Genomic DNA, 16,394 nt, shown 5'->3' on the forward strand with positions numbered 1-16,394 from the left:
AAGATCTTGGAAGGGTTTGAGCATCACTGATCCTGCAGCAGCCATGTCCTCTGCCAAACTGGGGTGGGAAGCAGTGACAGGGCAGGCTTGGAGCAGCAGGATTACAGGATATTTCTGTTCTCAGCTTTAGTGCTGGAGACACAGCTAAGCCAGGGTCCAGGGCAGTGAATGGGGTGGGAGTTGGGGAGCTGATGGGGTCTGATATACCCTCCTTGGGTCAGCATCTCCCAGTCACCAGGGTTGAAGAGCTGTGGGATGTTTGTGGGGCCAAAGCCCGACCTGCATGATCTGAGACACTGTAAGCAGTGCCCATGAAGGCAGTGTGAGGAGACTTGCAGGTGCGTAGGGAAAACGAGGGGATGAAGCCACCAAAAAATTTACATCCATTTTCACTTTGGCACCAGCAGAAAGCAGGGACTTGAGGGCTCAATGACAGTGAAGCAGGGCTGGCACAGAGACAATTTAACAGCAAGCCACCATTTTTGGTTTATTCTATTTGATTCCTAAGGGATTACAATCACTGCATTGCCCCACCTGACCCTGCTCCCAGGGGATCTGCAGGGTCTGGTTACTGCACTAGCACATACCCCTGGTGCAGACACATTCAAGGATGATCCCAGGCATCTCTGCAGGTCCTCAGAGAAGGTGAAATCCTCCTGCTATGGTCACCCAACATAAACACACATTCAAAAAAGCAGCTCCTCCAGAATGAATCCTCCCAGAACCCAGAAGGCAGCTGCCTGTCCCTGCTTCCATGTGTTGCTGCTGCTGGACACCTGGAGAGCAAGCGGCAGAGCTGGCAGCAGTGTCTGGCTCCTCTGTGGGCCTGGAGGTGCCACAAAAGGACTGGTGGCAGGTTAGGGCTGCTGGGGGGACTGGCTTGGAGGCATAACATGGGGTCTCTGGATTCTTATCTGTAAAGGAGGAACAGGCCATGCTGGCAGTGTGGCGTTGGCTCTGTGCTTTGTCACGGTGGCACAGATCCCAGTGCCGGCCAAAGCATCGGTCATGCTTCAGGATGAGGCACAGCTCCTGAGCTCCTTTGTGGCACAGGGCCAGGATTCAGAGCCCAGACAAAGCTCCCAACACTCCATGGAAGCAGTAACCCAAGGACAGACCTGGAGTGAGGGGTCAATGGCCTGGAGCTGCAGTTTCCAATGCCTTTCCAGGGAGTGGGAGCCCGTGGGCTCTGCTTGTTCTCCTGCCATCATTAAAGCTGGAGCAGGGAAGATGAGTGGAACTTGAGGACTGGGGTGAAGCAGAGCCTTGGTGGGGGGAGTTTTACAGGCATGTACTCACAGGAGAAGGGCCGTGTCCTCCACAAGGTCTCCTTGGCCCTGAGAGGGGAGAACAGAATAGGGAGAACATGTCAGCAGAGGCTGGGAGAACCCCTGCCTGATGCTGGTGTCTTGGTCAGATGGCAAAGGGGAGCAGTGACTGACTGCAGGGGTGAGATGGGGCTGCAAGAGGAGGAAAAGCCCCATTGTGCACACACAATTTCCTGCCTTGGCACAAATGCAAATGAACCAAGGAACTTCCCAGAGATTCCTGGCTCCACGGCTGGCAGGGAGCTGGGAGCAGAGGCAGGACACAGCTCCAACTAGAGCCAGGGGCTTGGGAGATCCCCTGGGTGTGGATGCCTCCGCAGGACCAAGGGCTGGGGAAGGAGGAAGGAGATGCTGGTCCTTCCATCCCAGCCTTGCACTTTGCCATTGTTCTGTTAACTCCCTGCCCTGCAGAAGACCAAGGTCCAATTCTTAAACTACTTTTCCTTGCTCTGGGCCAGCTCTTTCCAGACCCATGTGAATTGAAGTGGAAATCATTTGGGTGGTGCAAATTAAAATTAAATAGAAAGCCCATCTGTGACCAAGTATTGGGTGGGATGAGGAAGAAGTGCAAACACTCCCTAACATGGGGGAAAAGGAAAGCTAACATTCAACCCACTGATGCTATTGCACCCTGAGCAACAGATGTCTGGAAAAGAGGCTGGAAGATATTAAAAGGTCACCCAACCCCTCTCCAAGGGCAGGGTCCCCCTGCCCAAACCAGACGAGTTCTACCAGTGGTAGATCTTTCAAATGTGGATTTTTGATCAGTTTTCTCTCGACACCCAGCCTGCCACATGCCCAGAACCCAGCACCCAGCCCTGTGCAGGTCCAGCCCTGCTCACCCCTGGTGCCGGCGGCGGTGCTGGCGGCAGAGGCGCAGGGCCAGGCAGCCGAGGGCAAACAGGAGGCAGAGCAGAGCCAGGGCTCCCAGCAGGATGCCGAGGAAGGCAGCCAGGCTGATGGCCAGCCACTCACACTGGAGGCCAGCTGGAGAGTAGATGGAGAAGGGCAGGCAGCTGCGGATGGGGAGGGAGGAGCTGTGATGCTGTGGGAGAAGCAGCTGTGCAGTGTGGCCTTGCCCACCCCGGGGCTGCTGCTACCTGCACGTGGGCCCCTCGGGCAGGTGCTGGCACTGGCCACCGTGCTGGCAGTAGCCCATCTTGCAGGGGGAGATGCAGACGAAGCCGATTGTCCCCATGTAGTGGAGCTGGTAGCCTTTGTAGCCATACAGCGAGCAGGGGAAATAGTTCCTCAGCTCATCCACTGTCACTGGGGAGGGAAAGCACACGGATTCAGCCTTGCAGCAACACCCCTTGATGCTTCTCCAAGCTGGACCTGTGGCTGGGGTTGGGAGGCTGCCCATCCACCCCCCCATGGGTGTGAACCAATCCCTGGGGCATAGGGTGATGGGGACAATGGGGACAGGGGGGTACTCCCAGCTCCGTGCCAGGAGCAACTCACGCTTCACCAGGTCGGTGATGTTGTCCTGGTGCAGGCGCTGGAAGAGCAGCCCCGTGCCCGCCTCCCGCTGCCCCCGCCGCCCGTTGAAGGCGCCGGTGATGGCCGCGGGCAGCTCCTCGTTCAGGAAGCGGATGACGGTCCCGCGGCTGTCATAGGCAAATTCGGACACCACCACGAAGGTGAAGCCATCGCTGTCTGTCCTGCAGGGAAAAGAGAGGGCTGCTGGTGGAGCTGCTGCTGCCTCTCAGAGTGACTGAGCCTCACCGTGCCTCAGTATTCCCATTTGGGCGATGGTAAGGAAGGGATGAGGTAGGAGGGGAAGGTGCCAACAGACTCGTGTCTCCAAGGGTTTACAGCACCAGGCTGGAAAAACAGACTCTGAGCTGGGGGAAAACGCCCTTTGTGCACCAAACTCTCTGGCCCCATGCTCAGCCCTGCCCCGCCCAATCCTTGGGGGCCTCACAGGCTGCTTCACATCTGACTCACATCTGGGTGATGTTGGTGTTGCTCTGGAAAGCCTTTACCTCCAGGGAGTTCAGGATGGCTGAGACCTGCAGTGGGGGAAGCAGGAAGGGATTAGGGGAGCAGAATGACACCAGCATGGGGAAAGTTTGAAGAGTGATGCAGGCATTGTGGCCAAACCCCAAGGGCTGCTCTGGCCTTTGGTTCATTCACTTGGCACAGGGCCACGCCTGCAGCCATCACCATGCAATTGGTGCTTCCTCCCTCTGGGCTTGTGGATCTGCTGAAGCCTCAGAGATCCCAAGGGAGGGCATACAGAGGCATGGGCACCCGCAGCTGCCAAGCTGCCCAGTATGCCAGTGTGCCCCCTGCTCTGAGCCCACCCCCTCCAGTGACACACAGTGCTGTTGACTTCCTCAGCAGTGGCGTTTTGCAGTGTCTTGATCCTCATCTGGATGCTTCTCCGAGGGAGACCTGCTTGGGGAAAGCCACGGTGGTGGCTCTGGTATCACAGGACCAGGGTAAGTGGGGTCGGGTTTCACCCCTCATGGGGCACAGGTACCCACCTGAGCTGGGCAGTGGCTGAAAATCCCCCCCTGCCACCAGGCAGCGCTGGTCGGTGAAAGCCGGGGGGCAGGTGCAGGTGGGGGCACAAGTGATGGGGTGAAGGTGGCAGCGTCCCCCGTTGCTGCAGTAACCCTCAGGGCAGGAGTGGTAGCCACAGGCTGAGCCACAGTCTGGCCTCTCACCTGTGGGATGGAGAGCATGGTAGAGGCATGAACCTGGCTGCAGGGCAGTGCCCCAGCTCTCTGAGCCATCCTCAGCTGCTCCATAAGGCCTTTCTTCCAAGTTTTGTTTTGTTTTTCTTTAATGTGTTAGGAGTTTTAGTATGACTTCAAGGAAAAGCCCCACTTCCCCTCCTTCCAGCTAGAGCCATTTGCCCTTCTTAAATCCCAGCATTAGAACAAGAGCAAAAGCCATCAACTCAACCCCACCAAAACAATCTGAAAATAAGGCTTGATTTAGCCCCCAACCTCTGCATGTGCATTTGAACTTTACTGGGATGAGAATTTTTTTCTCAAGGAGAAAAATTGCATGGGAAAAATTTCTCTTCCCAGCGGATTAGTGAGATCGACAGCCTGGGAACACAAGTGGTGGCTTGACTCTGGTCTCTTCTGCAAATGACAGCAAGGGCTTGGGCACAGAGCTCAAGCAGCTCCCCCTTCTCTCCTCTCTGGCCAGCCTGGTTCCCTCAGGAATTCTCTTCCACAGAGCTTGGGGTGATGGGGACGAGGACCATGCCTGTCAAGGCCCCACACTCACCCTGCTCGCTGGCCAGGCAGGAGCAGAGGTAGCTGCCCACAGTGTTGGTGCAGGTGCTGTTCCCCGGGCACTCCGTCCCCTGCGTGCACTCATCGATATCTGCCGGGGCAGCGCACCATGGCACCGGGACAAGCACCTTGGCAGGGGTCCCAGTGGCCATGGTGTCAGCCCTTGTCACCTGAGCAATGCTCTCCATCCCCCGTCAGGCCAGCTGGGCAGGGGCCACAGCCACTGAAAGGGTCACATCCCACACCAGGGAAGCATCCCTGGGAGCAGGGGTCCGGAGGGTCCTGGCAGAAGGCACCTGAGTAGCCGCTCTCGCATCTGCAGGCTGCCAGCTGGGAAGGGGATAGTGACACTGGCTTAGGGAACGTGAGGAGGATAGGTGGACAGAGAAGACAGCCAGCACAGCTGGCATGGGGACAGGCACAGTGTGTTGCCAGAGGAGCTTTCTGGTACACTACCTGCAGGGAAGACTCCCTGAGAGTGACAGTGTTGCTGTAGTCACAGTCCTGGCTCCTGCTGCATCTGCAAAGGGTGAAGCGGAGCTGGAGAAGTGCAGAGATGTTGTTGGAGCCAACAGCCTCCAGGCTGATGGTGAATGGGGCTATCCCACGGGGCTCCCATATGAGGGTCCCATTCTCTGCCGGGATGAGAGGTAGGAGTTAGAGGTGGCAGAGGAATTCCATCCCATTCCTTGCCATCCCAGCTGCTCCATCTCTCCTTCCTTACCCGATATGTTGAGCTCCCGTGAGAGATGGGGCATGAAGCGTGCACCTGCCCCCAAGGCACGGTACTGCCTTGTGACCTTCTCTGTCCTGAAGGCTGTGATTGATGTGTCACCGGTGATGACAGGAGGGAAGGCATCTGAGGAGAGAGCAGCCCAGCACACATGTGGCCTTGTCACCCCTTCTCTCCGACTCCCTCCTGGTGAGGATGGGAACCGAGGCAGACGCTGTCACGGCTGCCCACCAACAAGGCCCTTATGTTGCACAGCATGGTGGCATCTCCCAGGTTTGGAGAGAAGCCAGAAATATAGTTCCAGGAAATGCAATTCCAAAACCTTGATGGCAACTGTCCTGCTGGTGGCATCTCCCAGGACTGGAGAAAAGCCAGCTGGGCAGTGCAAATCCAAGACCTTGGTGACTTCTTTTCTGTCTCATATAAAGCAAGAGAGCCCAGGAAAGGAGCAGGGCACTGCCCAGTTATGTCCAAGCCATGCCCTCTCAGAGGTGAGGATGTGCTCCACTTACTGAGTGCTGTCTTCCTCTGCTGGAAGTCAGCTGCAAAGCTCTGGGTGGCCAGGCCCAGGGCCAAGTTCCCTGTGCTCAGTGAATCATAGATGCACTCCTTGCTGCCATGACACTGAGAGGCCACCAGCTGGTACTGGCTTTCATTCTCCTGCCGCAGCCGAGACAAGAAGAAGGGTGTGAAGCTCAGTGCTGGTGAGTCCAGAGGCTGAGTGAACAGGCTGTGCTCCCCAACAGCCCCTGCAAGAGAGCACACCATGGGTACAGGCCATTTTAAGGTTTGTTGTATTTTAGGGCTCCTTTTCACAGAGCAGTGAGGACACCAAACACCTTCCCTTGACATTGCTTTTGCTCAGGCAAATGTTTAAAAATCTCAAGCCAAAGCATGGCCAGGAGGTGCAGAAAGGAGAGGATCATCAAGAGGGATCCTAAGCCTGGACTTACAGGTCATCCCATAGCTGTAGATCTCCTCCTCACTGCTGTTCACAGGGATGCTGGTACCATTTGGCATCTGGAAGTCATCTGCAGGGTCATGGTCCCACACACCTGGTGGAGCATCACCAGAGTGCTGGAATCCCCCATGCCAGGGTTGACCTCCTCTCTGGTGCTGGCCAGTGTTTAGTTCACACCCAGGTGTCCCTGCCCTCACAAGCATGATTCCCCAGTTTTCCAGTCTACTTTAGAGTGGGAAGAGAACTTGCACCCCGGCTGTGCCAGGAGCCCTCACCCAGGAGGCCCCTGGTGCTGTTGCGGTACCAGTCGGGCAGGCTGCAGACCACACTGAGGATCCCGGAGGTGGCTGAGACAGAGACAGCGATGGTCCCATGGAAGACGGCCGTGACAGAGGAGGCGTTGACTAGCAGGACACCAGGGCTGTAGTAGACCTCGTCACCCAGCTCTGCAAGAGAAAGAGAGCACAGAGGGAGAGTCCATGCAAGGCTGGGACCTGAAATGACAACCATGGATTCCTGGAGGGGAGTGCTCCCCATGCACCTCACCCAGATCAGAGACAAGTGCAGGTGAGAGACATTTAATGGATCTCAGGATGGCTGCCCTAGCACTGGGCAGGGCTGGTCCCAGGGGATGGAGACATTTCTGGTCCCCCCCACATACATTTAGCATTTAACAGCAGACCCTGCTCACCTTGGGAATAGGAAAACTGGATGGTTGCGTTGTTCAGGAGGACTTGGATGTCATCCTGGCTCCCCAAGATCCACTCAACCTGAAAATTGTGGTGGATGTCCCAGTCAGACCCTCTGCTGGTCCCTTCCTGCTGTCCCTCCATGCTGGGAACAATTATTAACTCTGTCCTCCTCCAGCCCAGGAAGAGAGGTTCAGCCCTGGGGCCTGTGTTGGTGTGTTCTTCACCCCAGCAGACACACAGTACACCAGCTTTGATGTTTGCACAGAAGAGGACAGAGAGCTGCCTGTCACTGCTGGCAAGGGACATGCCCAGGCCACCACCACTGCTCAGCTGACCTTGACAGCACGGAGAGCTGTGCTGGGGGGCTCCCAGCTCTGAGCCCCCTCCTCATGCTGTTCAATGCCTGCTCCTGGTGACACCAGGACATTCTGCTTAATGAAGCTAAATGGCTGTGGGGAGCAATTCTGCAAAGTCAGGAAGAGCGGCCACTTGTGCTAAAGTGTGAGGACAAGGAGTGTGCAATGGAAAAGGTGAAGCATATCATGTCCCTCCAGAGTCTCCAGCTCTTGCTGGCCTGTTTGCAGGAGGTGTTAGACCTGTGCCTGGTGAGTATTAGTCCATTTCCCCACTAATAGTACTTTGTTGGAGTGGTGGAAGGTGGCAGGAAAAGGAGAGGAGATGCCTCTTGGGTCCCATCCACTTGTAGGCGATGCAGAGGCATCTACCCAGCTTGCCAGAGAGGTATTTCCCATTAGAGGCTCAAACTCATACCCAGGACACTCCTACTCACTGTTGTGGTGGTGTTGGAGATGTACTGGGCAGCAAAGGCCACAAAGTTGGTGGCCTGGGCCATGCCAGTCTGTGCTGTGCGCCCGTGCAAAACGAAGCTGGTCTGGGCATCACTGGCCAGCAGCAGGACAAAGTCCCCAAGCCCATTGAAGGTGTAGGTGAGTCCATCCAGGGTGGTGATGTGAGGGTCGCCAAAGGCACCAGCTGGGGTCCAAAGGAGATGGAGACATTTTGGGCAGAGGAAGAAGAACAAATGCTGGTATCATTTCAGGAAGGAGAGCAGCCCCAGAGCTGCTCAGTGGTGGCTCAGCAGTCCCCACTGGCACGTTGCAAAGCGTGGCTGAAGCATGGGGTCATGCACAGCTCAGTGCCCTGGCACAGCAGAGGCAGAGCCTGGGGACTCACCAGGGGTGGGTGGCACGTATCCTTCACAGTCAACCCTCGGTCTCTTCTCAGCAAACCTGGCACAGAACCGGGGCTTCCCCACACGCCGGCAGCACCAGTCAAACGCTTCCAGCTCCGTGTCTGTGGAGGAGTGTGATGGGGTGTGTCAGGGCCCTTGCTCTGACTGTGCTTGATGCTTGGGGTATTTTAGGGTGAGGGAATGCCAGTTCCCACTTACCAGTGGCAGCGTGGAAGGGGAGGCTCCACGCTCTCTCCTGCCAGCCTTCCAGCAAGCTCCCACCTTGGTACAGACATCGTACCCCAGCTCCGGCTGGGCTGGGGGACGCAGTGCGCAGCATCCTCACCGAGGTGTCTGCTGGGCCTGAAATAGTGTGGGGATCACAGCCGCCCCCAGAGCAGGAGGGGACCATCCCCCCGCCCTGCCGCTGCTCCTGGGGAACTGTCCTTGGCACCTCTGCTCCAGTGGTAGCGGGGATCCAGCTCTGCCTGGGGCCGGGAGCAGGGGCATGGTGGCAGCTGGCTGTTCCAGGTGGCTGGCGCTGGCTCTGTGTCCAGCCACGCCAGGCACTGCAGCCTGTAATTCACCCGGGAGCGACTGTCCAGTCTGTAAATCCACAGCCCACGCACATCTGGAGGAGGAACCAGAGAACAACACTGCTCAGCCAGGGTCTCACCTTGTGCTGAGGGATCCCGTGGGACAGCTGTCCCTGGCCACTGACCTCACACGAGGTCTCCAGGCTCCCTCTAGAGCCAGCAGGGCTGTGGCAAGCCACAGGAGGACATAGGACACCCACAGTCTGCTCTTGGTGGCCAGCTCTTGCCCGGTGGCTTTGCTGGCCCACCACCTCCCAGGGATGCGTGCTGGGGACATGCTCCTGGCATGGAGCACACAGCTCCTTCCATCCCCACCCACCCCAAGGAGCCCCCGGTGCCGTACCGGAGCCTCTGCTGCTGTGCTGGTCTGGTCGGTACTTGACAGCTGGTGGCTTCTGAGTCAGCTCGTTGTTTTGGGCATAGCCATTGCCGCTGTGTGGAGAAAGGAGGTTTGAGGTCATCCTCCCAACACAACCCTCCTCCTCCCCCCACAGAGCAGCTGGGGTGGGAACTGCTGCTGTGTGCAAGATAAAGGGTTTAAACGGGGCAGGATGGCTCCAGGAGTGGGATCCCGGGGGTAATTCCTCCAACAGTCTCAACACAGTGCTGGAACAAATCTCAGCTGTCCCAAACCCCAGTGACACGCGTGCAGCACCTGGAGAAGCCGATCAGCACGTTGGCTGCAGCCAGCCTGGTGTAGTCCCAGCGCATCCCACCGTCCTGGTAGAGCAGCAGGGCGAAGGAGCGGCTCCCGTCGGTGCTGAGCACTGCCTGGTAGGTGCTGGTCTGGAGAACCCAAGGCACCCCCTTAGCACTCCCAGAGCCTCCCCTGCTCTCCCTGCAGAGCGGACTGAGGCTTGAAACAGCCACCAGCGTCCTCTCTGTCACCTGGGTCCCGCACTGCTCACCTGAGTGTCATCCCTCCGGGATGGGTATGCTGGAGCTTTCTCCCACGTCACCTTCAAGGTCCATTTTGCTGCATAGCGGATTTTTAGGTATTTCTCAATCTTTGCTTCCACATCTTGGACAACGGGGTCTTGGGTAGAGCTAAGTGTAGAGTACTCCTGCCAGAGGGCAAGAGAGGGAATTAAATGAGTGAGCTGGGAATTGGATTCTCCCAGAAAACCTCTGGTGGCCCTCACCTGGTACCAAGTGGTGCCAACACCCTTGGAAAAGTCTGCATCACCCCAAAAGGCAGCCACCATTGGCAAGCTCTCCCGGCCAGTGAAGCCCCGGGGAGGGGGGTTGGGGTTGGACGGGACATAGTTGTCCGTGGGTGGAAAAATGATCTGTCCGTTATCTGTAAACTAACAAAAAACTTGTTATTTGCTGACTGGGATAGCTTTTAGCCTCCATGGGTAAACAGAAACCAACCATTTTAAATGTTAAAAAAAAGATAGATTAAATTTGATTTCTGCTCCGTTTCAATGTTTGGGGTTTTTCTACCAAAAAGGCAGCACATCCATTATGTGCTCACCAAAGGGGGCACTCACATAGAGAGCATCTCGCAGTGACTTCCCAAAGGGAAATCCAATTTCTGGCTTGAAGAGGGGTGAGTTAAAATCCACCATCCTCCGGACGTATTCTTGATCCCCTCCTTCCACGCCAAAGGGGTAGAGTGAAGTCGCTGGCTCTGCCATGGGCAGGAGATCAATGAAAAAGTTGTGAAATCATTAATGTCTGCTTTATCCATCCTGCAGCCAGGACAAACCCACCTGCTTGCTGCCAGGATGCTGTGCCTGTGCTCTGATGGATTGTAATCCAATTCTCAACCCACTTTTGGGATGCTCTCAAATGTCCTATTTTGCCTTTTCCCATTAATCTGGCAGCCCAATGCGCAATGCAGATGAGATATCCCAGACCAGGCCACACCCTCATCCATCACAATGCTTGACTGGCTGAAAACCCCTTTCCTACTCTTGTCCTTGGGAAAAAGAAAATCTACTCACTGATAAGCTCATGGGTGGGTTGGGGCTCAGGTGCAGGAGTTCTGTGCCCAGTGGTGGTGTGGGCAGATGTGCTCAGTTCGGTGGACGGTCCTCTCTGTGTCCCAAAGGTGTGAGACAGGGTGGTGGCAGGGCTGGTGGTGGCTGGTGGTGTCACTGGTGCTGTGGTGCCTGGGAGACTTCCCTCCTCCTTGGCTGGGCTCACGGGGGCTGGGGATGCAATAGCTGTGGTGCCTCCTGCAGTGGTGGCAGTGCTGTTTCCTGCAGTGGTGGCAGTGATGCTCCCAGTAGTGGTGGCAGTGGTGCTGTCTGTAGTGGTGGCAGTGGTGGCAGTGGTGCTGTCTGTAGTGGTGGCAGTGCTGTTCCCTGCAGTGGTGGCAGTGGTGCTGCCTGCAGTGGTGGCCGTGGTGACCGTGGTGCTGCCTGTGGTGCTGGCCATGGTGTTCCCTGCAGCAGTGGCAGCGGTGCTGTCTATAGTGGTGGCAGTGGTGGCAGTGGTGCTGTCTGTAGTGGTGGCAGTGCTATTCCCTGCAGTGGTGGCAGTGGTGCTGCCTGCAGTGGTGGCCGTGGTGACCGTGGTGCTACCTGTGGTGCTGGCCATGGTGTTCCCTGCAGCAGTGGCTGTGGTGCTGTCTCTGCTGATGGCTGTTTTCTCCTTCCAGGCAGGTGCCCCTGGAGATGTCTGGAAGGCAGGAGGTGACGTGCTCGCTGCTTGTCCCATGTCATGGTAGCTGATGGATGCAGGAGAAGTGGTGTCTGTAGCTGACTCGGTGTGAGTCTGTCCAGCTGCTGCCACCCCAGTTGCACCAACACCAAGCAGGGACAAGGGGGCTGTTGCTGCCTCCTCTGTTGGGCTGCGCAGGCTGGGGAGGGGAGAACCAGACACTGCAACAGCAGTGCTGGGACCAAGGACGCCCCAGGGTCCCAGAGTTGTCTCCACCACGGGAGTCCGTGCTGCTGGGGGTGGGACAGACTGCCCGCCTCCGCCTGTCTCGCTGTGTGTTACAGCAAGGGATGGGGCACTGCTGGTGGCCCGTGCTGTGGCAGGTGGCATGGCTGTGGTGACACTGGTCACAAAGGTCTCCCAGCCTGTGGAGGTGGTTGGCAGGTTAGCGTTGCTGGGGAATGTGCTGGTGGATGGTGTAGTGGCCGGCATGGTGGCCATGCTTGTGCCACTGGTGTTGGAGTCAGGGACACGGGTACTGCTGGTGTTGGCTGCACCCTCAGTGCTGCTCTCAGAGCTGGTGGTGTCCACATGGGCAGTGGTGCCTGTGGCACCTGTTCGGGATGCAGCTGTAACCTCCCACACATTTGTGTGGCCAGCAGCCAGCGAGGTGATTCCAGTGGTGGGCTTGTTCTCAGTGGCAGGCGGCTCTAGTGATGGCCTGGCAGTGACAATCGTGTGGCTGGGAGCTGGCTCTGCTGCACTGGCACCTGCGTTCTCCTCCGTGCTCACCTCCAAGAACCCCATTGCTCGCCCTGTGGTGCTGCCATTGGCCTGGGGGTCACCTGAAGCCCCCATTGCTTGCAGTGGGGCAGCCAGGGGCAGTGGGGACGTGACTGGTGCCATCTTTTGGGAGATGCTGGATGGGGAAACCTCCAGAGCCATCCCTGCATTGGCTCTGTCTTCCAGGAGAGAGGGGACGTCTTTTTGTGATGCCATGGGGACAGTGACTGCTCTGGGTCCCCCAGGGGTATCTGATACAGCTCTGTCAGTGCCTGGTGCAGTGTTGGGTGATGGCATCTCTGTCCCTGGAGCTTCCACAATTTGAGACCCAGCCCAGAGCACTGGGGTTAGTGCAGATCTGGGTGTGACGCCAGTTCCTGGGGTTGTTGAGCCTGCTGTGGGACCTGGCTGGCTGTGGCTGGAGTGTGCATCGGGCACAGGCAGGGTGGCTTCGGTGTCCCCCGGTATTGCGGTGGCACTGCCACTGGCCAGTGATGCTGATCCCATCCCTGCTTCACTAATTGGAGCATTGCTAACAAAGGAGGATGGATGGGTAGCTGGCACAGTCCCAATGCCAAAGGCAGCGGTGGAAGGTGGTGGTGCAGCAGCAGCAGCTCGAGGGTCGCTGTCTGGCTTTGCTCCAGTGGTGCCCATGAGGGACAAAGGCATGGCCATGCTGGGAGTGGCTGAAGGAGACCTACCTGCAGCAGCCTCTGCTGTGGTGGTCTCAAGGCCTGTTGAGAGGGACTGAGGGAGCAGAGAGCCCATGGAGCGTGGAAAGGGCCTTGGAGAGGGACCATCAGGGTCTTTGAGAGCTGCATGGGGGGACAGACTCATGCTGAGCCCCCCTGGTGTGTCCTTGGTCTCTGCAATGGCAGTGCCTGCTGTGGCTTTGGTACTGGCCTCATTCCTGATGGACACCAGCTCAGTACTGGTGCTTCCCAGAGGTGGGATGTGCTCTCCAGCTATGACATCCATTATTGTAGCCAGTGTGCCTGCAGCTTGTGTGGTGGCCTGGGGTTGGTTGGCAGTGCTGCCTGCAGGCAGCTCATGTCCAGCAGCGCTCGGGGCTGCACTGTGGCTGGGGAGGAACGTCCCTGCTGTGCCCAGCACAGCATCCTCAGGAAGCTGGGGCAAAAGGGCTGCAGGCAGCTTACTGGGAGGCCCAGGAGGGTCCTGTGAGGCACTGTGGTCAGCGTTGGGTAAGGTACTTGTCCCTGGCTCTGCAGCCTTGCTGGTGCCAGTGGTGGTAGAAGACAAGGCTCCTTCTGCAGCTGTGTCAGGGGGACTGGCTGAGGCTGGTGTCATCTCCATGACGCTGCCCCTGTCCTGAGAGATGCTGGCAGCTGTGGCCAAAGGTGAGGTGGCCTCATCCAGCCCCAGCATGACCTCCTGGGACAGGAGCATGGCAGTACTACATGGCTCAGCAGAGCTCCTGCTTATGCTGGGGGATGATGTCGATGTGCTGTGCTCATCCTGGGGGAGCAATGGCTCTGCGGTCCATGCTGTCACTGGCATCTGCTCCACGGTGACAGCACCCAGGGCAAGACCCACTGTGTGCCCCTTTGGCTTGAAGGACAGAGGCTGCATGTGCCAAGTGGTGGTGGGAGCTGGAGGGACGCTGGTTGGGTGGCCGGCAGCACCTGCAGAGGCGAGCCCAGCCCCTGACCCTGCCTGGGGGCTGTCTTGCATTGCTGGACCCCCAGGGAGAGCTGCAGGGCTGGGAGGCCCCTCCTCACCACTACTTCCAGCTGGGACCAGCCCTCTCTCTGTTTCCTGCGGCACCAGGATGCCTGTGGAGCGAGACAAGGCAGCTCCAGCTGGATCAGCCCCGCCGCGGCCCCAGCAGGCAGGAACCTGCCCGCGGCCAGCTGCCTGCCGGCCTTACCTGAGCTCGGGCTGCCCGCGGGGGCGGCGGGCGGGCCGGGGGGAGTGGGGAGCTCCGACCGTGCGGCGCTGGGGAGCTCCGGGCACACGGCCAGCTCTGAAGGCACCTCGGCGCTGGTGCTGTCGGCCACATGGGAGATGCTGCCCGACTCGGATGGGTCCAGCGTGGGGACAAGGGGTTGCCCCTTCATCTCTCCGGCTTGTGCAGAAGGCAGGTGAGGGCAGGATGAGGAAAAAGCCAGCCCGGAGTCACCATCACCCCCCGCCCTCCTCCCTTCTGCGGGAGGACCAACACCAAGAACAGGACAGGGACCTTCCCCCAGGGTCAATCTCTCCATTTGATCCACAATTCCCGCCACCTTCCCCTGCTGCAGCTGGGGACCGTGACAAAGCTCTGGCACCCGCGGACAGGGAGAGGACAAACCCCGGCCGGGCACTCGGGAAGCCTTGTAGCCGCCGGAGGGTCGCTCGCAGCCCATCACCCACACGGTATCAGCCGCCTGGTCAGCCCGGCAGCAGTGCGAGAGACCCTGGCACTTACCTGGCAGCACCCAGAACCCCCACAGCACCCAGCTCCAGAGCGGCCACGGGCCCCGGCACCCCATCGTGCTTCTTCGGTGTCAGGGAGGAAGGCGACACGGCTGCAGCTCTCACCTTCTGAAGGGAGCGTGCAAGGGTGACTCCGCCGGTGAGCACTCCTCCAGGTGGGGGGGACAGGGACACCACGTGCCCTGCCTGGGGCACTGACGTCTCTGTGCCCTCGCAGCCTGCGCTGAGGTGGCAGCGTCCCAGTTCCGGGCACCCACTGATGCTGGGGGCCACACCCATTTTGCCATGGGAAGCTTTAAGGTCCTTTCCAGGCCGATCCCACTGCTGACAGCCCGCGGCTGGGGTCCCCAACCCCTGAGGAGCCACCCCGGGGGGTTCAAAGTCACTTGGCCTAAAGACACTGGGATGGCAGGTGGGGACAGGGGTCCCAAACATCTCTGGGAGAGGTGGGTCAGTCCTGGGCTCTGCACCCCTATCCTGGTTGCTGTCAGGTCCCTCCACACTTGGCCGCACGGCTGATAACCCCTGGCAGGGGTTGGCTTGTCACCAAGGAGGAAGAAGGAAGGAGCAGGCTACGGCTGGTGCCTTGGGGTCCCACGTATTGACCCTGCCCTGTCCCCCCTTGGGCACTGCCGCTCGCAGGCGTTATCTGCACATCGCGGCAAACGCCCACACAAACCCGGATGGAGTGGGGGGAGTGTCCCCGCACGGGTGGCGCGGCCAGGCACTGCCCTGGGTTACAGGTCACCTTCCACCAGCGACAGAGGCCGGACGGACCCTGCTGCGTGAACGGAGCCAGTGAGGCCACTGCAGCAAATGTGTTTGCTTCTTCACAAGGTCTCACCCATCTCCAGGATCACTTAAGGAGAGGGAAGTAAGTCAGTGATGGTGTTGTGCCTTCCTCGCTTCACTGACAGCCCTGCCATGGGGCTGCACCTCACACAGGAAAACAGAAGCACAGAGTCCCAAGCAGTGACGCGTGACTGTGCTCACAGCAGCACCAGCTCCCTGTCCCCGCGCTCAGGGAGGGCCAGGGGACCAGAGCAGAGGGAGCTGTGGGTGCACAGGATGTGGCCAGGTACCATCTGCCACAAGGATGGATCCATGGTCATGCCAAGGCAGCCCTTCCTCACCATGGAGAGACCATGGCAGGGTCTCTCCTCTGGAGCACCAGCTCTGGAGCAGAGTATCCTGGGGAGCAGGTACCACCACTATCAATGGACCTGGTGGGTTTGGGCACCAAGATCCTCCTCCACCTGATCCAAAGATCCCTTCCTGATGCTGCTAGAAGGCAGCCCTGAAGGAAACCCAGCCAAGGGGCTCTGATACCCACCTGGAGAGGGCAGTGAGCACTGACACCGGCTCTGGGACCCCACAGGGGCCACCCCTCCACTCCCACACCTGCTCCCGGCTCCGTCTGCAGCAGAGGCACCCGGTTGCACAACAGCCACACGTGGGTGGGGGCGACGCCGGTCCTGCCACTCCCTGCCCGGGCATGAGTCAGGTGGCAGCCGGGCAAGGGGGGCTCCCCTGCAGGCAAACACTGCCCACTCAGAGCAGGCAAAACCATGCCCGGCCTTCAAGCGTTGGGCCTGGGGGTGGGATATACTGTGACTAACTCCAGCAGCCCTGGATGGGGAGAACTTTGCACCCTAAAGCAGCCTGGGAGGACTCAGCAGGAGGTTTAAAGGTGCACATGTCACACAGCTTCCTGGGGATTCCCAGAGTCTGTACATCCCCTCCCGAGCTTCATCCCACTGCGGATCCCAAGGGTCACAGTCCCAGCTGCCTGCAGGGAGGAACCAGCAC

At 58.7% G+C, this 16,394-nt stretch overlaps 1 protein-coding gene across 1 annotated transcript; it reads right to left on the minus strand.

The window, feature by feature from the left end:
• Positions 1–496: 496 nt before the first annotated feature.
• On the minus strand, positions 497–14,641 carry MUC4 (mucin 4, cell surface associated). Its single transcript, XM_041406085.1, has 28 exons — positions 14,038–14,641; positions 13,307–13,942; positions 10,883–12,211; positions 10,250–10,389; positions 9,899–10,063; positions 9,665–9,820; positions 9,412–9,542; positions 9,100–9,188; positions 8,615–8,791; positions 8,380–8,523; positions 8,163–8,282; positions 7,759–7,961; positions 6,968–7,046; positions 6,552–6,722; positions 6,269–6,370; positions 5,828–6,064; positions 5,307–5,441; positions 5,039–5,217; positions 4,753–4,912; positions 4,575–4,673; positions 3,818–4,000; positions 3,652–3,725; positions 3,276–3,340; positions 2,790–2,989; positions 2,429–2,597; positions 2,171–2,344; positions 1,300–1,337; positions 497–1,216 (listed from the first exon to the last, which is right to left on the minus strand). The coding sequence occupies exons 1-28, from the start codon at positions 14,639–14,641 to the stop codon at positions 1,014–1,016; spliced, it is 6,162 nt and encodes a 2,053-aa protein (XP_041262019.1). The 3' UTR covers positions 497–1,013.
• Positions 14,642–16,394: the final 1,753 nt, after the last annotated feature.

The sequence above is a fragment of the Onychostruthus taczanowskii genome, unplaced genomic scaffold (genome assembly GCF_017590055.1).
Source record: "Onychostruthus taczanowskii isolate IOZ18803 unplaced genomic scaffold, ASM1759005v1 scaffold24, whole genome shotgun sequence".
In the NCBI taxonomy this organism is placed as follows: Eukaryota; Metazoa; Chordata; class Aves; order Passeriformes; family Passeridae; genus Onychostruthus; species Onychostruthus taczanowskii.